The following is a 25,269-nucleotide window of genomic DNA, read 5'->3' as shown; positions in this document are numbered from 1 at the left end:
CCAACTATCTATTGAACATCTGCAACTGGATATTCTGTAGGCATCTTAAATTCAACCTGTTCAAAATTAAACTCATTATAATTCTTATGACCCTTCTCCCCCAACTTCCCTATTATTGTTAGGATTCCACTATCCCAATCACCTGGGTTGTCAATCTCAATTTAATTCAGTTCACATTTATTAAGCACCTACTATGTGCCAGGCATTGTGCTTAGTGTTAGGAAAACAACAAAAAGAAAGACAGTCCCTGCCCTCAAGGAGCTTACAATCCAACAGGGGAAGACAACACAGAAAGAGAATCTGAAAAATAAGGGGGTACCTACCAAATACTATCTGACATGGGGGGGCATGATGTTCTTTGAAGTCCAAACGAAGCAGAATTGCTGATGCCAAGTGAAGAGTTACTTGAAAAGTCCTGAGAGCCCAGTGTAAAGCAAGACTTTGGGAGGAGTTTAGTGCTCCACCTTTCAGTCCGTCAGTTAAAGGTGTCATCCTCAAATCCTTACTCTCTCACCATATGTATCTAATCTGTCACTAAGGCTTTTTGAATTCACATTTCTCATATACACCCCCTTCTCTCCTCTGACACTGCCACTACTCTGGTACAGGCCATCATCAGCTTATGTCTGGGTTATTGCAATAACTGCTGGTAAGGTCAGCTGTCCTCAGGCTTCTCCCCATATGTATTGTCTTTTTTTATTGTGGTTTATCCTTGTTTAGTATCTTATGATTGTTCTTTTTGTATTTACCTTTTAATGTTTCTCTTAATTCCTGTGTTGGAACTTCAAAGTTTCTATGCCCTGTTCTTTTATTCAGGGATGCTTAGAGGCCTTCTGTTTCTTTCCCCTGAAGCAATATACTCAGTTTTGCTGGGTAAGTTATTTTTGGTTGTAATCCTATATCCTATAGCCTTTGCCTTCTGGAATGTTGCATTCCAAATTCTCTACTTCTTTATAGTGGTGGTTGCTAAAATCATGTATACATATGGTGATCCTGACTGTGGATCCTCAGTATTAGAATTTGTTCTTTCTGGCTGCCTGCAGTATTTTTTCTTTGACCTGGAAGCTCTGGATTCTAACTATAATGTTCTTTGGAATTTTCATTTTTATGTTTCTTTAAATACATTGCATTGAATGGACAGATCTAATGTAAAGATTTCATGAACTGATTGATTTCCTTTGCTTATTCAGTATTTGCTTCTTTAGTACTTGCAATGTGTAGGGCACTGAGTTAAGTTACTATGAAGAGATACAAAAGGGGATTTCTAGAAAGGAAGATAACTTGTGGGCAGATTGCCTGATGGAAGCTCTAGATGCAAACTGCTTTTATTATTTACTTTGGGATATGAATTGAGCTAAAGCAAGACTTATGGTCTTCTGTGATTCATCTACACTTTTTTTGCCTATCAGTTCAGTGAAAGTCAGTGGTGTGATGGGCAGCGGAAAAAAGCTAATGTGATCTTAGGCTGCATTAAGATAGGGATAGCTTCAGGCATAAGGAAGGGTTAGTCCTCTGTACTCTGTACTGATCAGACCATATCTGGAGTATTGTTTTCATTTCATTGTCTACTAAGGGGACATTGAAATATTGGACAATGTCTAGACAAGGACTTTGAGTCCATGTCATATAAGACTTAGTTGAAGGAACTGGTGACATTTAGCCTATAGAAAAGAAGGTTCTTGGTGGACATATAGCTGTCTTAAAGTATTTGAAAGGCTGTCATGTGGAAGAAGGATTAGGGCCCACAGGGCACAACAAGGAGCAATCCTTTGAAGTTACAAAAAGGCAAATTTTAAAATGGGCTGTCTGGAGAAGTTTGTTCCTCCCTCCTACCCGTCATTGGAAGTCATCAAGCAGAGGCTGATGACTACTTATCAGGTATGTACTATTAAATGGCTAAAGAGATTCCTTGCAACTCTAAAATTCTGTGGTTCTTGTATTTGTGAGACCACTCAAAGCTTATACATACACACACACACTTACATACATACATGTATGTGTATATATATATATATGTGTGTGTGTGTGTGTGTGTGTGTGTGTGTGTGTGTGTGTGTGTATGAATGCATTTGTGAGGCAGTGAGGGTTAGGTGACTTGCCCAGGGTCACACAGCTAGTAAGTGTCAAGTGTCTGAGGCTGGATTTGAACTGAGTCAGGTCCTCCTGAATCCAGGGCCAGTGCTTTATCCACTGTGCCACCTAGCTGCCCCACTGTGTCACCTCGCTGCCCCCTCAAAGCATATATTTTTAAAAGAAAGTAAACTCACACTTCACTTTTATTTCATTATTCCTGCTCTCTTTCAGGATTGACTGAAAGTAATTACCAATTAAATTTTGGGTAGGTATTTGGGACTCAATCAGTAGGCATTTATAAAGTACCAAACTCTGTGCTAGGCATTGGGGATACAAAGAAAAAGGAAACCACTCCTTCCTCAAGTAGCTTACATTCTATTTGAAGAAAAAATATGTATAGATGAAATAGATATACAAAATAAATACAAAGTCATTTCAGGGTGAGGAGGCATAGTTTGGGAGGGAGGCCCTGTCTGCAGGGAGGATTAGGAAAGGCTTCATATAAGAGCTTCTGCTTGAGCTGAGTTTTGAGGAAACAAAGGATTTTAAGAGGCAGAGGAGAAGAAAGTGTGTTCCCCACAGAAAGAAGAGAAAATGTAGGTGAATAAGAGTGGTAGATTAAAAAGGAGCCATAAGGTCATATTAATCAATAAGCATTTATCAAGAACTTCTCATGTAGCAGGTATGTAGGTAGGCAACAAGTGTTTTATTAAGCACTTACTGAGTTCCAGGCACTATGGGAAGAGCTGGGGATACAGATGTAAGCATGGAAAAGCTGCCCTTCAGGAACTTACATTTGAAGAAGTGAAGATCACACACATACAAACAGAAGTTGGGGTTGGGGGAGGGGAAGTATCTCCATGAGGACCTAGTGGTAAAGTCCAAAGAGCAGAAACACAACTGAAAGAGGAATGAAGCATGGCTGGCCTGGGCTCATGTCCATGATGGAGGACAATGCAAGGGACTTAGTAGTGGGAAGAGAAGGCCAGCATGGGTGAGAACCCTTGGAACTGAGGGAAGTACCAGGGTGAAATTCAGGCTGTTGAATCCTGGTGGTGAAATCTAGAGTCAGAAGCATAGCAGGCACTATGTTCAGTACTGAGTATCTAAAGACAAAAATGAAATAGTTCCTGCTTACTATTAATAAACTTACCTGGTAAGCTTGCAAGGCTAACAAAAGGCATAGGAAATCACTGGATTTAAATTTAGAAGGGACTTCAGAGGATATCTAATCCAAGCCCCTTATTTTATATTTAGTACAGGCTCTGTGGCTACTATCCCAAACCCCCATTTTATTGTAAGGCTGGGTCCCCAAAGGGCTGATGACTACTTCTCCCCTCAGAGTTCTTAAGATAACCTTAGGGGGTTGGGAGTATTTTTTGGGGGGGGCAGGGCAATGAGGGTTAAGTGACTTGCCCAGGGTCACACAGCTAGTAAATGTCAAGTGTCTGAGGCTGGATTTGAACTCAGGTCCTCCTGAATCCAGGGCCAGTGCTCTATCCACTGTGTCACCTAGCTGCCCCCTGGTTGGGAGTATTTAATGCGCTTGCTTATGAGCCCCCACCAGTGTGTTTCCCACTGCAATTATCAGTTGACATCAATTAGCTAGACAGACTTGGTTAGCTTTTAGAAATGGGTATTTACTTAAGTGGTATAGTAAGAACATTTGGTACAAAACAGCCTACCAAAAGTCTGAGATATGTTTTCCTACAAGTACATACAGAATCCAAAGGGAGGTGGTTTCATGTGACAAAAGGGTGTAAACATAATTACTGATTATTGAAAGTCTTTCTCCCTTTGTGGAGTTCTCACACAATTCCCATTAGGTATGGTGCAGCTTTCTTTTGGGTTCCTTGTAGAGTTCTGAAACTGCCTTTCCTCAGGCAGCTTATCTTCATATATCAACTCCTAATGTAGGTGCTACCTTCAGTCATGCCATTCTGGGATCACTGCTAGGGTGCCCATGTGAAATCTAAGACATTCCAGCTCTTCAAAGTTCACAAGATCATCCTCAAGGAAGCAAAAAGGTCAAGGAAATATAGGCTCTCTCCTCCCCTCTCTGGGACATGGCTAAAGTTGCTTGGTTGGCTCACCACTGTAATCACTGATTTTGAATTAGCTTGTTTTTATTCAAGCCCCACAAGGTGTGACTGATTCTTCAATCAATCTTAATGTATTTACTGTTTAGCATTATTTCATCCAATGACTAGAAGCAATTTACTTCCTACAACCTGATGAAGGAATTTTGGTACCTAGCCATCAATTGATTGATACATTAATTCAATCCATACCTTTATATACTGATGAGGCCCAGAGAAGTGAGGTAATTTGACCATAGTCACACAGGTAGTGAGTAGCAAAACTGAGATTCAAACCTATATGTTCTGACTCAAATTATCTTTCTATTGTACTGCACTCTTCTTCCAAAACAAGCTTTCCCACCTTGCCAGATTTTAAATATCAGGATTCACAGTGTAAAGCAAAGGTGTTAAACTTGGGCTGCAAAACTCCCAAGGGTGTCTACAAAATTATATATATATATACACACACATACGTACATATGTATAATACAACATAGTAATATTAATTTGTGGTTTCCTAAGTTAGTATGTGGCAGCAAGGGTTCATTTTTATTTCTATGACACCTCTGGTGTAGAGCACATAGTCTGGAAATGACCTTAGATATTATCTAGTCCAACTTTCTCATTAAACAGGTGAGGTTAAGTGACTTGTGCAAGGTCTCACAGTGTCTGAAGCAGTATTTGAACCTAAAGCTTACTGACTCCAAGTTCAGTACCCTATCCAGTTATTCCTAATTAAATGTGGGTTAACCAATACTTGATTATTGTGTTATGGTATTATTAAGGTCTAAGATTTTGGACCTTATTAGCATTGGGGAAAAGCGAGAACAACTACTATACTGACCTATGTGTCTGTTTTTCTATTTATATATGACTTTATGATAGTCATTTATATGCAAATCGAGGGAACCCATGATAAGAGTAGGGTTCTTTGAGAGACAAAACTTGAAGAAACTTTAAGAGACAGTATTCCACAGTGGCATTCATCTTACCATTTTGCAATTGACTGGAATATGTAGAGAATACAAAACCCTACTGCACTTATCTGCTAATTATGAAAAAGCATTTGGTTTGCAAAAAAATACAAAAGAATGAAGATTAAAAGAGAAGATACACAAGTAGGGTAGTATTGGAACTACATTGTTGGAATTAAAACCCTCACAAGCATTATGCTTTATCTAAGATAGCCAATTAGTACATAATGGAAATTAAAAGTTTATATTTATATGTATAATATATGTTTATACAATATATACATAAATGTACTATTTGTATATTTTATATACATGTATTAATAACACAAGTCAGTGAAGAGTCACATGGTGGGTGTGATTAATGAGAAATATTTCAAAATAGTATACACACATATACGTGTGTGTGTATATATACACACACACATGTGTATATGTATTTTGTAGATCAAAACACCACCTTGAAGGCTCTCTTTTGACAAAACATCTCCTATTATGTCAGAATAGTTCATGATTTCTTGAAAGATAAAGCAGAAGACAGGCTCAGGAACCTCCATTTTTGTGCCATTCCACTAGGGAATGGGCCCATTTTCGGGAGAATGTAAATAAAGGGTTTGAAACTTCAAAAAAAAAAAAAAAGATAAAGCAGAAGAAATAGACCTATTCAATGATCCTCTGATCATAAACATCAAGTGAGGCATAAAAGAGGGTGATGTGTACTTGCCAAAGGTATTTGCTACTGTGAAGGAGGAGATCTGGCAGAGTCCAATTCTTTTTTTTTTTTTTTAAATTTTGGTGAGGCAATTGGGGTTAAGTGACTTGCCCAGGGTCACACAGCTAGTAAGTGTTAAGTGTCTGAGGCCGGATTTGAACTCAGGTCCTCCTGACTCCAGGGCTGGTGCTCTATCCACTGAGCCACCTAGCTGCCCCCAGAGTCCAATTCTAACCAAATAGGAAATATATTAGGACTTACTGAAGAATTAGTCACACCATGTGGAGCTTGGATGAAAACCAAGCTAATTTAAAATCAGTGATTACAGTGGTGAGCCAACCGTCACCTCTGGATGATGAGGTACTCCTAGTAAACCTTTTTGTGGATGACATGCCAGTTATATAAAGCCCTGCTATTGGAGTCTTTTGATAGAGAAATATAACCACTCAGAAGAGTCTAGCCTGATCACCACCCATGAAAGACTAAGTGAAGGAAGAATGCTTTTTGCCTTAATGATGACATGCTATTGGCTGGACCACCAATAGAGCCACAAGTATGTATGTTTGGAACATTAAACATTGAATTGGGCTAGACCCAGAATTAAATAGGAGGTCAGGCTGGAATGCCTTAAGTAAATTATAAAACTGCTTTAAGCAGTTTCTGAAAACAAAGACCTGTATTTTTTATTTTATTTTATTTTTTTGCGGGGCAATGGGGGTTAAGTGACTTGCCCAGGGTCACACAGCTAGTAAGTGTCAAATGTCTGAGGCTGGATTTGAACTCAGGTACTCCTGAATCCAGGGCTGGTGCTTTATCCACTGCGCCACCTAGCCGTCCCTCAAGACCTGTATTTTTAAGACTTGTTTTATACTAGTGTTATATGGCTGAGAGACATGGAAAACAACAATCTCCAAAGAACTGAAAATTAATATCACATAGAATTCTGACAGTGGAGAGGCACATGCTGGGTATGAGCCATCAGAAACATAAAAAATGAATAGGAATAAAAGATGTCATTTGAGAAATATGTAAGAAGGAAGAGAAGATTAGTTATATGAAGAGGGATGGCAGATGGCCAGAGTGCTACTCTAGCATTCTTGAGATATTAGGAGAAATTGAAGGCCTACAGCACATTTGGTAGACTCCCTTTGGTGAACTAATGGGAGAACATGAATAGTAGTTACACAGTTTGTATAGCCATTGCAATCTATACTTGAGAGAACAGCCAAATTAATGAAACCATGAACATTGAGTGTTTCAGTTCTCCACTTTTATTTTTCCTTTTAAAAAAAAATCAGAACTTAACCTATACCAGTCAAAATGAACCCTTCCACATACACAGTAGATTTGAAAAAGAAGACTTTCAATGAAACTATAAATCCTTTTTGGTACAGTTTGTGTGATAATTCCTTTCAAAAAGCAGTGGAGGACCATGTCTTTAAATATTTGAAGGGCTATTAAAATTCAACAAAAATTTATTAAGAACTTATTTGTTCAAGGCACAGTGCTAGATGCTGGAACAAAATAGTCCATGCCCTCAAGGAGTTTGCATTGTACTGAGGAGAAACATCATGTATGCAAATAAGTAAGTTCTAAGTAAATGTCAAATAATACAACCTGTAGTCCAGCATCCCAGGCTCTGGGCTTATACAGACCAAGTTCTATACTTGGGACTACATCCCAAATCTTACCTCTCGGGCTCATTTACCTTCTTGCAGAGTTCTCCTTGGGAATATCAGAATATAGCTCTTGTCTTGGTTGCTGTAAATATTGGTAAAAGCCCCAGCTCCCATTTAAGCACTCAGGAAACTAGTACATATTAGATATAAATAGCTTTTATTTTATCCCACAGAAAATGTAGTATCAGCCTTGGATTCATTGAGTTCAAATCTGGCCTCAGACACTTGACACTTACTAGCTATGTGACCCTGGGCAAGTCACTTAACCCCAATTGCCTCACAAAAAAAAAAAATCCACAGAAAATGCAGGTAATACAAAGGGTCTCCCAAGAGTCTCTAAACAGTATAATACGTGGAACTACATATATATCATTTATAATAAATGGAGGGAGATATAGTTCTCCCTCTAATTAATACCATCTTTTTCTCAGGGACCTATGTAGCCCTCAGGCTTGTGACAACAGTCTGTGGTTTGGATTCCCCTTGGATGACAAATTTGTACAAATTTAGAGAATCTACCCCAAATGTTCATATGGCCTATTTGTGCCTGACCTGTGGTAGAACATTCCAGACTCATATGGTTTGATCAGCCACAGACACACTGTAATGACTCTAATATAAGTATTGTCATCTTGGTCCTCTTAGAAAATGAAGGACAATAACCAACCAGGACAACAAATAAATCTGGTATTGTCATACCCTTCCCAACACCTCTCAGTTACTTACCCTGGCCCATTTTGGTGAGTCCCACCTACACTCCAAGGACCTATCCAGCCATCTAGGCTTACAGTAATTAGGATAAAGATTAGGATTCTTTGATCCACAAAGGGAAATAAATTTGGGATCGCTATAGAGGTAATCTTCACAATTTAACAACTCACTTTTAACTCGGTATATTTCCTCTAGTCTTATGGTTCAACCCTAAGGGCTTAGATCCCTTCAGAAGGGAATGAGTTGCTAAAGAGGCGACTCTCTCCCATTAAACTTGTGCCATCTGTTTTGCACCTTTGACATCTCTGCATCAAGGTTTAGTACCTTGCTTCAAGGCCACATGCTAGATTTTTTAGTCCAAGAATTTTTGATAATTCTCCAAATGACTGGTGTTCAGAGACTCTCACTACTTGGCCACATAGTTAATTTCTCCATAACTGCCATCTCTCAAGCTGAGATACTATGCCACTCTCTCTCCACAGGTGGAGACCTGGGACCACAATAGGTCACAATACTGCTTTTTACTGCCATCCTTCAGGCCATGTGGAAAGTGGATGAAGGATTAGACTTGCTTTATTTGGCCCCAGTTGGTTAAACAAGAAGGTGAAGAGGAGTGTATTTCAGCCCAATAAAAGGAAATATTCCCAAGTAGTATGGTCCAGAAGTTGAATGGGCTACCTTGTAAAGTAATAAGTTCCCCATTACTAGAGATCTTCAAGTAGCAATGGAAGGATTGGTTGTCAGGGTTGTTGTAGAAGATATTCCTCCTCAGGGACTGGTTAGATTATATAAGCATGAGGTGTCTTCTGATTGTGAATTAAAGAATCCTAGCAGTACCTGAGTCCAAATGAGCACTATAGCAAGGGTTTTTAATCTTTTTTGTGTCACAGACCCCTTTGGCACTTTTGTAGACCCTATTAATGCCTTTTCAGAATAATGTTTTAAAATTATTTAAAATACGTAGGATTAAAAAAAATTTAAAAGAGGAAAAAAAGCCACATAGGATTACAAAGGAAACCAGAGGTTAGTGAAAATAAAGATATCATTTTTTCCCATCCAAATTCACACTTTGGAAATTTTCTCTGCACCTGAGGCTTCTCTTTCTGATGAAATGTTTTCTCCCAGAACCTCTATTTAAAGAGGGTGCCCAAACCAGCAATGTCTTTAATCCTCTCCAGGTCTTACCCCAGACTTTCTCTACCATACCTTCACAGTTACCTTTGTTCCTTAACCCCTCTCTCCCATCATCCCCAACCTTATATATTATCTTCCCCCATGCTTGTATTGGTATTCCCGGTACTTAACACAGTGCCTGGAACACAATAAGCTCTTAATAAATTCATATTGACAGTAACTTAATGATTGCTTGAAATCTATTCACCATGGACCCCAGATAGAGTCCCTCTTCTATAGCATAGTTGATAAGAGATTCTGTGAGTCATCTTTGCTTTAAAAAAAAAATCCCAAACTCAAAAGTTTTCCCTTGGTGTTGGTAGAATAGGTACTGTATAATGGTAGAGACTGTTGGCTATGTTGTTTAGAAAAAAGACCATATTGATGCTGCATACAGATTTTTTCATTAGGAAACTATAATGTAATAGAAATAATACCAGGATAGGAAGTAGGAGAACTGGGTTCTAGCCTTGGCTTTGTTGCTAATTTACTGGATGATGCCAGCCAAATCATTTGACCTCTTTGAGCCTGAGTTTTCTTGTCTGTAAAATAGGATAACACTACCAACATTGGCCCACCTCTAAGAATTTTATGAGGATCAGGGGCAGCTAGGTGGCACAGTGGATAGAGCACTGGCCCTGGATTCAGGAGGACCTGAGTTCAAATCCAGCCTCAGACACTTGACACTTACTAGCTGTGTGACCCTGGGCAAGTCACTTAACCCCAATTACCTCACCAAAAAAAAAAAATTTATGAGGATCAAATGAGATAATGGATTTAGGAGCTCTATACAAATGTCTAGAAGTGATAGGATCATGGTATAGAATGTTCGAGCTGGAAGGAACTTCAGACATCATCTAGTCTATGCCTTTCATTTTATAGATGAAACTAAAGCTCAGAGGGGTAGAATGACTTGCTTGAGATCCATTGTAAGTTTTGGTATTGACATCCAAACCCAGATCTTTTGACTTCTTGTTTGTCTTTCTTTCCACCATATCCTAGTCATGTTTTCATTAGTCTTAGTGATTTCCTTATGAAAAGTACACTTTATTTGTGATTAAGCTATAATTGTGCTGTGGAATACAGAAAGTTTTAAGGCAGTATTACTAGATGCATTATAGTGATTAATGCCAATTATTTTCTGGATATTCACATTTTAGCATGAAAGGTAGTGTTGACCTAGTATTTTTTAGAATAAAACTTTATATCAATGAATGGTTTGGGGTGTATGTATGTTTTTTTTCTTTTTTTATTATAAAAGTATTTTATTATTTTCCAGTTACATGTAGAGATAGTTTTCAACATTTGTTTTTATAAGATTTCTAATTTCAAATTTTTCTCCCCCCCAAGACATCAGACAATTCGATATAGGTTATATACGTACAATAACATTAAAAGTATTTCTGCATTAGTCATGTTATAAGAGAAGAATCAGAGCAAAAAGGAAAAACCTCAAAAAAATAAAAACAGCAGCACCAAAAACAAAAGAAATTGTATGGTTCAATCTGCATCCATATTCCACAGTTCTTTTTTTTTTCTGGATTTGGAGAGCCTTTTCCATCATGAGTCCTTTGGAACTTTTCTTGTACTGTTACATTGGTGAGAAGAATCAAGTCTATCATAGCTGATCAACACATAATGTTGATGATACTGTGTACAATGTTCTTCTAATTCTGCTCATCTTACTCATCATCAGTTCATGCAAATCCTTCCAGGTTTCTCTGAACTCCTCCTGCTTATCATTTTTTACAGCACAATAGAATTCCATTATATTCATATAGCACAACTTGTTCAGCCATTCCCCTATTGATGGGGAGCCCCTCAATTTCCAATTCCTTGCCACCACAAAAAGAGCAGCTATAAATATTTTTGTACATGTGGGTCCTTTTCCCTTTGTATGTATGTTTTAATGTAGTTAAATGTATATTACACAGTACTTATTGCCTAAGTTGTTTGGTATAGTTTTGTACCCAAACTTTTTTTTTTGTACCCAAACTTCTTAAGTAATTTTTTTGATGAAATGCAATAAAGAAATTGGCAGAACAAGATTGTAAAAAGAACAGGAGAATGTAGTATTTTAATGAATCATTCTCTTTTTAGAGGCCCAAATATTCCCTCTCATTCCTTCCCAACAGTTTGTAGAGATGCTGCTTTTGTGTGAGAGATAAAAACAAAATAAAACATCACAGATAAGAGGTTGTTTGTTGTTCATTAGATAAGTCTATTTCATTGTAGAATTACATATTTGTTGTCTTAGCACCAAGCCTTTATTTAAGAGCTACATTGGGTGTTCTTGTGAAGGATACAAAATAGCTCTGTAATAAATAAATGTGTTATACATTTGGGAATACCAATTTTTTGGGGAAAACCAATTTAATAAAATATATAACAAAATAAAATAAAAGTTAATTATTGAAGTCATCTTTCACTCTTAATTCTCTATCACTCCATGTGTCCAATCAGTTACCAATGTCATTCCTACCTTTGTAGTATTTCTCACATTTAGTGACTTTCTAAACTTACTGCAGTAACAACCCTAGTATTTTTGTTGTTCATTTGTTTCAGTTGTGTCTAACTTTTCATGAACCCATTTGCGGTTTTCTTGATAAAGGTACTGGAGTGGTTTGCCAGAAACTGAAGCAAACAGGGTGAAGTGACTTGCCCAGGGTCACATAGTTAGTAAGTGTCTGAGGCTGGATTTGAATTCAGGTCTTCCTGACTCCATGCCCCGTGCTCCATCCGCTGCACCACTTAGCTGTCCCAACTCTAGTATAGGCCCTAATTACTTTTTTTTTTGTTTTTGTTTTTTTTTTAGGCAACAGGGGTTAAGTGACTTGCCCACGGTCACACAGCTAATAAATGTCAAGTGTCTGAGGCCGGATTTGAACTCAGGTACTCCTGAGTCCAGGGCTGGTGCTTTAACCACTGCGCCATCTAGCTGCCCCCCTAATTACTTTTTAGGTACTGACTTTTGTAAGTTGGCCTAACTGGTTTTCTTATCTCTAGTATCTCCCTTTGCCAATAATCTTCCACATACTGCCTGAGTAATCTTCCTAATGAAATACAATGATTGTGTTACTTTTTTTTTTTTAAGTGAGACAATTGGGGTTAAGTGACTTGGCTAGGGGCACACAGCTAGTAAGTGTTAAGTGTCTGAGGCTGGATTTGAACTCAGGTCCTCCTGACTCCAGGGCCAGTGCTCTATCCACTGTGCCACCTTGCTGCCCCTCTGTTACTCTTTTTTTTTAATAGAATTTTATTTTCCAAAATATATGTAAAAACAAATTTTAACATCAATTTTTTAAAAAATTGTGGTCCAACTTCTCTTCCTCCTCCATTCCCACCCCCCACCCACTAGAACTCGAGCATTTCAAAATAAGTTATACATGAGTAGCGATGGGAAAACATTCCCACATTAGCTAGGTTGTGAGAGAAAACAGTCAAAAAACTCCCAAAACTTCAGACTGAGGAATTGTCAAAGAGAAAAAAAATTTTTTTTTAAATGTGTTTCCAGGGGCAGCTAGCTGGCACAGTGGACAGAGCACTGGCCCTGGAACTAGGAGCACCCGAGCCCAAATCCGGCCTCAGACACCCAACCCCCACCAGCCGTGTGAACCCGGGCAAGCCACTCAACCCCAATTGCCTCACCAAAAAAGAAAAAAAAAAGAAAAGAAAAAAAATGTGTTTCCATCTATTTCAAATACTATCACTTCTTTCTCTGTAGATGGGTTGCTATTTTCATAAGTCCTTCAGGGTTATATTGGACCATTGCCTTGCTGAAAATAATCACATGCTTCCCAGCAGATCATCTTACACTATTGCTGTTATTTTGTATACAGTACATTTCACTCTGCTTCAGTTCATGTAGGTCTTTCCAGGTTTTTCTGATGGTCATAACCTAAATAAAGTACCTTAAACTTGACAAAGAATTTTCTTCATATTAGCCCAGCAAAGTAGGTACCATATGTTTTGCCATTATATTGAATCATCATAACTATTTCCCTCCATCCTATTCCCTTCCCATGATATTTTTCTCTGTTATTCTATCTTCTTTTAAACTATTCCTCCTCAAAAGTGTTTTACTTCTGACTGTCCCCTCCCCTACTCTGCACTCCCTTTCCCCCCCCCCTTCCTTCCTTATCCTCTTCCCCTCATACTTTCCTGTAGCATTAAATAGATTACTCCTCCCAACTGGGTGTGAATGTTATTCCCTCCATGAGCCAACTCTGATCAGTTTAAGATCTTTGAGCTAATTCTATGTTCCAAATTTTCTTCCTCCCTCTCTCCTCAACCCTCCCTGTGAAATCAAGCAATTCAATATGTCATACTTGTGCCGTTATGCAGAACATCTTTACCTTCCTTGAACGTATTTTTCTTTTTACTGCTCTGTCCCCCAATCTGCCCTTCCCTCTTTCCCCTTCCCCCCCCTTATCATCTCCCTCCCCTCCCTCAGGGCAAAAATATATTACTATACCCACTAAAGTATGTATGTTAGTCCTTCTTTGAGTCAATTCTGATGATATTAAGGTTCACTCACTCCCCAATTCCTTCCCCCTCTTCCCCTCCCTTCCATAAGCTTTTTTCTTGTTTCTTTCATGTGAACAACCGCTCCCCAGACCATCTCTCCCCTTCCCCCTCCCCCAGTCTATTTCTCCTACACCTCAACCCTATTTTAAGGATGTCATTATGGGTTTAGTTAGGTGGCACAGTGGACAATGACCAGCCCTGGACCCAGGAGGCCCCAAGCCCAAATCCGGCCCCAGACATAAGACACCCCACAAAGAACTAAACGTAACATCCCTTCGTATTCAGTTCAGACCTGTGTCCTCTGTTACATCCTTACTAAAATAGTTCTTATGAGTTTGAAGTATTATCTTCCCATGTAGGAATATAAATAGTTTGATCTTTTAATATCCCTCATGAAGTCTTTTTCCTGTTTATCATTTTATGCTTTTCCAGGGTCTTGTATTTGAAAGTCAAATTTTCTATTCAGTTCAGGTCTTTTCATAACAAATGCTTGAAAGTCTTCTTTCTCCTTGAAATTCCATGTTTGCCTCTGAAAGATGATGCTTAGTTTTGCTGGGTACGTGATTTTTGGCTGTAGTCCCAGTTTCTTTGCCCTCTGGAATATCATATTCCATGCCATCCGTTCCTTTAATGTAGAAGCTGCTAGATCTTGCTTTATCCTTATTGGAGCTCCACAGTATTTAAATTCCTTTTTTCTAGCTGCTTGCAATATTTTGACCTGGGAGTTCTGGAATTTGGCTATAATATTTCTGGAGGTTTTCCTTTTGGGATCTCTTTCAGGAGGTGATTGGTGGATTCTTTCAATTTCTATTTTAGCTTCTGCTTCTAGAATATCAGGACAATTTTCCCTCACAATCTCTTGGAGGATGGTGTCTAAGCTCTTGTTTTGGTCATGGTTTTCAGGTAGTCCAATGATTTTCAAATTATCTCTCCTAGATTTATTTTCCAGGTCAGCTGTTTTTCCAAGGAGATATTTCACATTGCCCTCTATTTTTTCATTCAATTGGATTTGCTTTACTGTGTCTTGGTTTCTCATAAGGTCACTAGCTTCCATTTGTTCAATCCTAATTCTTAGGCAATTATTTTCAGCAGACAGTTTTTAAATCTCCTTTTCCATTTGGCTTTTCAAACTGTTGACTTTTTTCTCATGACTCTCCTGCATCGCTCTCATTTCTTTTTCCATTCCTTCCTCTCTTTCTCTACATCTTTGTTCTATTTCTCCTACTTTCTCTTCAAAGTCCCTTTTGAGAGCTTCCATAGCCTGAGACCAGTTCATATTTTTCTTGGAAGCTTTGGATGTTGGAGCTTTGACCCTATTATTATCTTCTTCTTCTGAGGATGTATTGTGGTCTACCTTTCCCCCAAAGAAGTTTTTGCTGGTCTTCTGCTTTCTTTGCCTACTCATCCTGGCTTACTATTTCTTGGCTTTTTACTCCTTCTTAAAGTGTAGCGCTGCTTCCAGGACACACTGTTCGTGCCACAGCGTGACCCAGGGGGTGATTGGGCTTCTTCTCAGCCTGCCTGGCTTATGAGTAATCACAGCTGCTTTCTCTTTGACCTGGAAACAGAAGTCTGATTGAACTCTGATTCTCTATGGTCAGAAGCTTCGTGTGCTTTTTTACCCCTTCCCCACTGGGCCACCACCACTCACTTGATTCAGCCCACTGGTTCAGACGCAGGGCGCTTTGCCCCAACTCCAGTGGATATTGCCTCCACTTTACCCCGGCCTACCGCCGAACCCCCACACCAGTCCATGATCAGAGCCTCAGAAGCTGCTGGTGCTGAAGACTCTGACATACACTGGAAGCAGTGTCCCTGGCTGGGTCCCAACCGCGCGCTGAGCTGTTCGGCCTGATCAGTAGGTGATCAGAATTGCCCTTTTTTACAGAGAAACAATCTCACTCTGTTCTTATGTGCATTAGGCTGTTCTGGGTTTTGATTTTTACTGCATTATTTGGGCGTGAATGGACGGGTTTATTTGGAGCTTGTGGGAGTCACAGCCTCTCCTCCGCCATCTTGGCCCATTTCCCTCTGTTACTCTTTTACTTAGAATCTTTCAGTATTTCTTCATTGGCCCTTAAATAAAGTATTAAGATCTGATTCTATATTCAAAGCCTTCCATCATCTGACTCCATCCTACTTGTTAATCCTTTTTCTCTTATTCTCTTTCATATATTTGATATTTTAGCCAAATTAAACTTTGTTGCTCATTTGTATCCTGCTCTTTCTTTTCTCTATGCCAATGCCTGTATCATCCTCCATCTTTCTCTGCTCCTCCAGTTTCTGTTTAGCCCTCCAGTTTCTGTTTAGCCCCTCCTTCTAGGCTCAACACAGATGTTACCTTCTTCCTAGGTAAAACTGGTCTTTCCCTCCTCAAATTTTTTATAGCACTTTGTCTAGATTTCTCTTTTGCACTTATCTCATAGTTTTTTGCGCACTTTTCCATGCCTCCATTAGATTGTAAGCTCCTAAGCAGGACCATTGTCATGCCTGTCTTCACATCTTCAGTGCTAGTGTCTTGTACATAGGTGCTTAACAGTGCTTGTTGAATTGAATACTGAGAGAGAATAGTCTGGTACTGTTCTTTTGCATGCCTTCTTACATGGGCTTAAATATTTTAGTCCATGCAAGCACTATTTTCATTGTTATGGTTATATTTTTAGTGTTGATACTATGGTATAAGCTTTTTTTTTTTTTTTTGCGGGGCATTGAGGGTTAAGTGACTTGCCTAGGGTCACATAGCTAGCAAGTGTCAAGTGTCTGAGGCTGGATTTGAACTCAGGTCCTCCTGAGTCCAGGGCCAGTGTTTTATCCACTATCCCATCTAGCTGCCTCTGGTATAAGCTTTTTAAGTAAATATGTTCTGATAGTTTTTGTCTCTTACTACTCATATTTCAGTTTAACACATAATAAGTAATAGGTTAGATCAAGTTACTCGTCTATAAACAAGCATATCCTATTATAACATCTCCATGTATAGTCCCATGACTCTACTTTGAGGCACCACCCAACTAGAGTGGGCAGAGGGGTTATATTATTAAAGTTAAGCTTGCTGCGGAAAAATTGATTTTAAGAAAAACAGATTAAACTATAAATAGATTCAAGTTTAAATGATATAGCTAAAATGCAATGTGGATGGATTTTGTGCATTGAACTGAAATTCATATTTAAACTTTTAAACTAACCCAGTGGATTCTTCTGTGTTTACTTTGGTTCTAGCACTCAGCCTGCTACTGCTTATTCTCACTCAAGCACTGCAACAAATTATTCAGTCCAGCCAAGTCCTGGAGTATCCCAGGCTGTGACCCCATCATATGCCCCTACAATCCCGACGCCCCGGCAAATCTCCTCAGTGGGTTTTGGTGGATTCCATGCCCACTCAGGTCAGGACTACAGTTACAGTACTCGTCAGCAGGAACCAACCTTGCAGCCTACCACAACACCGAATTACCAGGTATTAGACTCAAAAGGTCTTCTGATACCTTTCTTTGATAGCTAACCTACTAAATTGATATGAATACATGCTGCCTTCAATATAGATCATATCTCTATAATGAGATCTTTTTGAAAGGAAAAGACAGATGGGTAAAATGATTACATAAAATTATCATATTCAAAATTTTGTTAACTATTAAGGAAGTTTTTATTAACATTTAATTTTGTTTTCCATTTGAAATACATGAGATGTTATTGTTGGAGGGGATCTCAAAAATGATCTAGTCCAACTGTCTTTATTTCTTGGTTGAGGAAATTATAGTTTATAAAGGTAAAATGACTTGCTTTTAGCTCCTTTAGAAAGTTAAATGTGGAGTACAGACTAGAACCCAGGACTCATGCTCTCCAACCTAATGCTTCTTCTATTACTTCACTTTGTATTTATTCTTATCACTTTTTGTCACAAAGATAGAGTAGTGAAGATAAAAACCAACAGAAACTTAAAGTGTACTTCGAGGTTACACTTGAGTTTTAGACTAGCCTAATCTGGAGGGAAACTTGTGATTTACATTTGGGCCAATATAGTACATTGGGGGAAATTCCAAGTTTTTTGTGCTGATTTGTAAATATCAGTAACATCTTGTAACATGGCAGAGGAGATAGTAAATGGTTGAACTGGGATTCAAACCTCTTGATTCCCAAATTCAGAGGTTTTTGCACTCTCCCCATGCACTGTATGGTTGTGGGACTTACATTTCATGCCAGGGGTTGAAAACCTCTTAGATTCAAGTGAGTAAACTGAGCCAGATCTGTAGGTTTCATGGCTAGGTTTAAGGATTGGGGTGAAGAAGAAAGAGTGAATGATAGAGAAAGGTAGATACAAATGGTAGATAAGAATAGAATATGAATACCCCTTGGGAGGTGACTTTGGTGTTTGAGCCTCTCTGCTTGTTTCTTTGTCAGTTTTTTTGGGGGGTGTTGAGGGGGTATATGTGTGTGTTTGTTAGTAGCACCTACTTTCTGTTAGTAACTGGGAATACAAATGCCAAGAGTGAAATGATATTTGCTCATAAGGGGTTTACAGTCTAACAGGATGCTTTGTATCCATCATAGAATCTTTTTTTTTTTTTTTTTGGTGGTGAGGCAATTGAGGTCAAGTGACTTGCCCAGGGTCACACAGCTAGTAAGTGTTAAGTGTCTGGGGCCGGATTTGAACTCAGGTACTCCTGACTCCAGGGTGGGTGCTCTATCCACTGCGCCACCTAGCTGCCCCTCCATCATACAATCTTTTTTTTTTTTTTTTTTTTTTTTTAAGGCAATGGGGGTTAAGTGACTTGCCCATGGTCACACAGCTAGTAAGTGTCAAGTGTCTGAGGCCGGATTTGAACTCAGGTACTCCTGAATCCAGGGCCGGTGCTTTAACCACTGCGCCATCTAGCTGCCCCCCATCATACAATCTTAAACTAGCTATCAGTCCTCTCCCCTTTCCTCCTATCTGAGCCTGGTGAAAACCCATCCAAGGAAGCTACTTAATCCCTGGCAGTAAGGTTCTCCCTCTGGGATACATTAATTCACTTCCATTTGTCAAACAGGTTGATTGGAAGAGTTGGAATGTTTGCCTCCAGCAACTATTATGGGCTCAAGGTATCAAAGGTATACTTACCTCTCTCTATTCTGGCCACTGTTAAAGCTTATTTAGAGGAGAGTGACTTTGGGAAAACAAGTGAGGCATGTCTTGGAACCAGTATGGCATATCAGTATAAGTAACTGCCATATTCTACTTTGAAAGATTAGGAAACTTTTTTAACCAAGCTGAAGATTGGATTTATCAATCTGTCAAAATGTTTCTTGAGCCCAAACCATATACAAGGTACTGTGCTAGATGATATGAAAAAGTATAGGGTAGGCTCAGCTCTCAAGATCCTAATGGCAAATACTGTCCAGAAAGTTCCATCCTAGCTCTCTTGGTTATTTTCTGGATTAGGTGAAAGCAGTGTGTGGCAGGGGGAATCAGAGGATCCTTGGAGAGAGTCTTGGTACTTAGTGTCCTTGTGACCATGGACGAATTACTCTATTTCTCTGGGTCATAATTTCATTTTCAGTAAAGTGAAGTATTAAGAGTAGATTATCTTTCATCCCTTTAGGTCAGAAATGTGAAGATTTTGTGTCATTTGCTAGATGAGATCATGTCCCCTAAAAATTGATATATATAATTAAAACTTGACATGGTATCAGGTTTGTCCTGTGCTGTATTTACAAAAGAACTCCATTGTGTAGTGCCTCACTATATCTTCACATCATCCTACACTGTATAGTATTGTAGGAACCCAGTCCAGTGAAATGTCAGATTCAGTTAGTGATAGTAAGAATGTGATTATATCTCCCCCAGGTCTAGTGCTTGATGGTTTTGGGCCAAAGGCAGCTTGATATAGTGGAATGAACATTGAATTTGGACTGGACTCAGAACCTGGCTGTGCTGCCTACTGCTTTTGTGACCATGGACAAGTCCCTTCCCTACACTGGGCCTTCCTCTGTAAAATGAGAGGGTTAGAGAATAAGATCATTAAGGGTCCTTCTAGATCTAAATGTTGGGTTCTCAGTCATGGGCTAGTTCTCAGGCTTTTGAAAATTATGGAACCTTCTGCAATGATTTTGACACCCTAGGACTTTTCCTCCTAGCATGATATGGAAAAAGACATAAGGGAGGTAGCAAATTAATCCTGCTTTATGTTGCCATCTTTTGATGAAAGTTGTAGAGATGTCTTGTAGAATCTTGGAGTTCCTTTGGACATATAGTTTGTAGACGGCTGCTCAAAATAAATCAAATAAGTCTCCGACTTATTTGAGGAGTGGAGTTGTTTTTTATTCCCCCTAAGTCTGCTGATCACTAGCGAAGGTGGGTGGAGATTGGAGACTGAAGGAGAGATGCTGGGGATTCAGTTCCTGAGCAAGGGAGAGAATATGGTAGCATCTGCTACAAGTAGCTATATGGTATAGTGGATAAAATGCTGGGTCTAGAGTCAGGAAAACCTGAGTTCAGATACAGTTCAAACCAGACACTTAATAGCTTACTATCCTGGACAAATCACAACCTCTGTTTGTGATATTTTAAGGTGCTTGACACAATGCCTAGTACATAGTAGGCCCTTTGTAAATGTTATTATTAAATAATTATTAAGTACACTGTTTTTCTATGTGCAGATAATCATGATTGACTTAGTCAGTGTTAATGATGTTTTCCCACAGTGCTGTTTAAAGGACATTTGTATTCACCTCATACAGTCAGTGTAAAAGCCTAATTGAGCATCTCCTTCAGAAATGTGTGGTTTTCTAATTTCAAATTTGAGAAAATGGCTAGAAACATGTTTCTGTGAAGTTTCATTTTCTTTGGAAATTCACTGATCACTTCATGGGGACTTTGTGAAAGGGATTTCTGTTTGAGTGTGGGCTCATGGGATTATATATTTAGACCATTAGAGATAAAAACCTTCATCCCTTCACTTGACATTTGATTTGGCCGAGATCCAGAAATGTTAAGTTCACAGAGACAGACAGTGACCATGTGTGGAGGAGAACTCTGGTCCCTTGGACTCAAAAGCCAGTATCCTTCTGTTAGACCATGCTGCTGGATGTGTCGGCTTTTATTTATAATGAGAGGCAGATATGCTTAATATAAGGAGCACTGAATTTGTGGGGTTCAGATTCTGGCTCTGCAGCTACAACCTGATATCCATATTGCCTTTACCTCAAAGGACCTCACTTTCTTTATCTTTATTATGAGGGATGTAGGCAGGGTGATTAATCTCTCCAGTTTCTTCTAGCTTTAAATCCTATGCCTGTAACTACCAACATTTGTGATAATTGAGTGTAAATGACTTTTCTCTCTAAATGGATTGCTAACTTTTAAAGTTAGGAATCTAGTCTTATGCCCAGAAATAAAATGAGAAATAGATACCTTGAGACAAGATTTGGAAAAAAATATGTTCCCTGTGTTTCTGTCTAGAAAAGAATGGTCTTCCTTGTAATACATGACTTGACTTATCACAAAATAAATCTGTCACAGTACTGTGCACATAGATGCTTAATTAAGTCTTCATTGTTATGGGTAGAAACTTCGGCATTTGGTATGTCTAGTGTGTAGCATGGAGCTTTACACATAATAGTTAAAAATCCCTAGTTGCATACCTTTCAAACAGTGTTTTTTCTGGAATTAAAAAAAGTAATATTTAAAAATATCCTTTTAAAGTACTATACTTGTTTGTTATACCCTGTCATACTAATAACTAACATTTATATAGTCCTTTAAGGTTTGCAGAGTACTTTATATACATTATCTCATTTGATCCTCCTGCAACCTTGCAAAGTAGGTGCTATTATTATCCCCATTTTATAGATTAGGTTGAGACAGGTTAAGTGATTTCCCTAGGATCACACAGCTATTAAGTATCTGAGTCAGAATTTGGACTTCCTAGCTTGTTTTACACCTACTTCTAGTTTTGCTTATACCTTTTTGCCTCTCCCACAGTATTTTGCATGTGGTGCTCAGTATGAGAGGCAGTAATGGAAAATGGAAAGAACATTGGACTTGAAATCAAAAGACCTTGTTCCAAATCCTAGATCCACCACTAACTAGGCATATTATTTTGGACAAGTCAGTCAGTTAAATTCTTAGTTTCCTCATTTATAAATGGGCAATGATAACAATTCTTGTAATATCTACCTAAAAGGATTGTTGTGAGGTTTAAGTGAACTCATGTATGTAAAGTGCCATATGAAGCATCATTCAACATAAAGGCAATCTAGCATACAAAAAAAAGATTGATTATACACACATATACATATATGTGTATATATACATAAATGGATTTAATTTAGTCTGAATTGGTCATTGTCGAACTTTATTTGTTTTGTTTTTGTTTTTTGGTGAGGCAGTTGGGGTTAAGTGACTTTCCCAGGGTCACATAGCTAGTAAGTGTCAAGTGTCTAAGGCCGGATTTGAATTCAGGTCCTCCTGACTCCAGGGCCGGTGCTCTATCTGCTGCGCCACCTAGCTGCCCCATTGTTGAACTTTATATATTTATTTGACATTTGCATCTGTTCTTTGAAATATCTTATGCAGGATAGTTACAGTTATGGACGATCCACACCTGCTAGCAGCTATGAGAATAAACCGTATTACCAGCCTACTGCTGCCCAGGCTCAGCACACTGCCACAGACTCGTACTATCAATCAGGTGGGTGGTGCTAGTACCTAGCATGTGCATATATAAAAACACATTGAGTGCAAAGGGTAGTGGCAGGGGGATGAATTCATTTTTTTCTATTTGAAAATAAATTCCAGGTACGCGTGAAGATAGAAGATGATGTGAATTTCAGGTATTGTATATTATCTCCTAATGTCTCAAACAAAGCTTGCAGATATAAGATATTAGGTAAGATTGATAACTGAGCTTATTAAGAAAGTTGCCTCAATGCAGAATCAAGTGATAAAATTCTCTTAATCTTGCCATCACCCACAAATTTGCTGCTTCCATATTCAAGAATTCTGAAATCCCTTTATCTCCCCATAATCTACTTTCTGACTCCCTGTCTTTCCTTACAAAACCCTACTCTTCATCTGCACTGTGACCTCCAATCTCTTGACTCCTCAGTTCTCTCTAAGGCCATCTCCCTGCACTAGCCATCCTAGCTTGACCACTTGATGAACCAATACAATTCTACACTGTCCTCTTCTCTTGAATCCTTAGCCTTCTAATTGTATCACCTATTTGTGCCCAGCTAAGCCTCAGCCTTGGATTACACGTATCATTTGCCACCTTCACTCTTACACACATGCTGCCAAAAGAAGGTAAATAAAATCATGCAACTCTTCCGACTGTCCACTACAGATTTATATTTTACAACCTCAACTGCGTCCTAACTGCTGCTAGGAAATTCTACTGTACCTTCCTTCTCAATTCACCATTCTTCTCTTCACAGCAGCTCTTCCAAATCTTTTCAACCCTCCTCAAACCTCCCATAATTCCCTCTTCCCCCTACTCTCTCAGCTGAGAGCCTTGACACATATCTTACAGAAAAAATGGAAGCCAGTCACCATGAGCTTTTTCTCCCTTCTTCCTCATCTCCTTTTACTCGGATGCCTTCTGACATCTTCTCCTTCACCCTTGTCTCATACAATGAAGTGGCCTTACTCTTTACCGAGGCTAACCATTCTCCTCGTTCAAGGGATCCCATTCCATCCTGTCTCCAATAGATTCCTACCTTTTTCATGCCCACTCTCTCACTTATTTTCAATTCTCCCTGTCTACTGGCTCCTTTCCTGCTCTCTACAAACATGCCTATATTTTCCCCATTCCGAAAAAAACCCCTCACTTGATCCTTCTATCCCAGTTAACTTTAGTCATATATCTTCTGCCCTTAGTAGCTAAATTCCTTGAAAAGGCTGTCTACAATAAGTGTCTCCATTTTCTCTCCTAAAACTCTCTTCTTAATTCCTTATAGTCTTGTTTCTTACCTCATCATTCCCTGAAACTTTTCTAGAGTTAATAACGATCTCTTAGTTGCCAAAACTATTCTCAGTCCTCATTCTCCTTGACTTCTCTGCAGCCTTTGACACTGTTGATCACCCTCTCCTCCTTGATACTCTCTTCTCTCTAGGTTTTCATGACACCACTCTCTCCTACTTCTTTTCCTTTATCTCCTTTGCTGGATCTTCATCTAGATTACACTGTCTTACTATAGCTGTCTTCAAGGTTCTTTCCTGAGTCCTCTTCTTTTCTCCCTCTATACTACCTCACTTGGTGATCTCATCAGCCTCCATAGATTTAATTACCATCTTATGCTGATGACTCTCAAATCTTCCCCAGTCTCTTTGCTGAGCTCCAATCTTGAATCTCCAGCTACCTTTCAGAAATCTCAAAATGGATATTCAGTAGATGTCTTAAACTCAGTATGTCTAAAACGGGACTAGTTCCTTCCTTCCTTCCCTCCTCCTCTGACCTTCCCTGTTACTGTAGAGGGCAACACTCCCAGTACCTCTGGCTCAAGACCTAGGAGTCGTCCTGAACTGCTCACTATCTTTTACCACTTCCCCCCATATCCAAGTTGTTGCCAAGGCCTGTAGATTTCACCTTTGTGAGATCTCTCAAATATGCCTCTTTCTCTCCTGTGACATTACCACCACTCTGGTGCTTGTCCTCATCACCTCATGCCTGGATCATTCCATTCCAATCTAGCTTCCAATTATCCACTACAGTGATTTTCCTAAAACACAGGTCTGATCATTCCCTCCCTTCCTCCTAATAAACTTCAGTAGCTCCCTTTGTCTCCAGAAGCAAATACAGAATGATCTGTTTGGCATTCAAAGCTCTTTATAACCTAACCCCCTCTTACCTTTCCAGTCTTCTTAACACCTCACTCCCTAACGTGTTTTCTTCAGTCAGTGACACTGGATTCCAGGCTATTCCATGAACAAGACACTGTGTCTCTTGACTCTGGGCATTTTCTCTGGCTGTCCCCCATGCCTGGAATGTTCTGTCTCCTTCCCTTTTACTATGGACCTCCCTGACTTCCTTTAAGTCCCACTTAAAATTTCACCTTCTACAGGAAGCCTTCCCCAACTCCTCTTAATTCCAGTGCCTTCCCACTTTTGATTATTTCTTATTTATCCTGTAGATAGTTTGCTTTGTATATATTTGTTTGCACGTTGCCTCTCATTAGATTGTGAGCTCCTTAAGGAAAGGGACTGTCTTTAACCTGTTTTTGTATACCTGTTGCTTAGCACAGTGCCTAGCACATAATAGGTACTTAATGAATGTTTTTTGATTGATAAAGTATCTTGGTAATGTCCACAGTCTTACAGCTAGAATTAAACTTCTTTCAGTCCAAATCCCTCATTTCAAAGGCTT

The 25,269-nt window shown here is 39.1% G+C and overlaps 1 protein-coding gene across 1 annotated transcript in view; it reads left to right on the top strand.

Moving 5' to 3' along the window:
• The first annotated feature begins 3,017 nt into the window (after positions 1–3,017).
• ZFR2 (zinc finger RNA binding protein 2) overlaps positions 3,018–25,269 on the top strand; it is a 96,945-nt gene continuing 74,693 nt past the window's right edge. Inside the window, exons 1-3 of the mRNA XM_043990646.1 lie at positions 3,018–3,067; positions 17,147–17,381; positions 22,482–22,596. Of these exons, the coding sequence (XP_043846581.1) occupies positions 3,018–3,067; positions 17,147–17,381; positions 22,482–22,596 (400 nt within the window). The remainder of the gene's footprint in view (positions 3,068–17,146; positions 17,382–22,481; positions 22,597–25,269) is intronic.

The sequence above is a fragment of the Dromiciops gliroides genome, chromosome 1 (assembly GCF_019393635.1).
Source record: "Dromiciops gliroides isolate mDroGli1 chromosome 1, mDroGli1.pri, whole genome shotgun sequence".
Classification (NCBI taxonomy): domain Eukaryota; kingdom Metazoa; phylum Chordata; class Mammalia; order Microbiotheria; family Microbiotheriidae; genus Dromiciops; species Dromiciops gliroides.
This window is presented reverse-complemented; position numbering and strand designations above follow the sequence as displayed.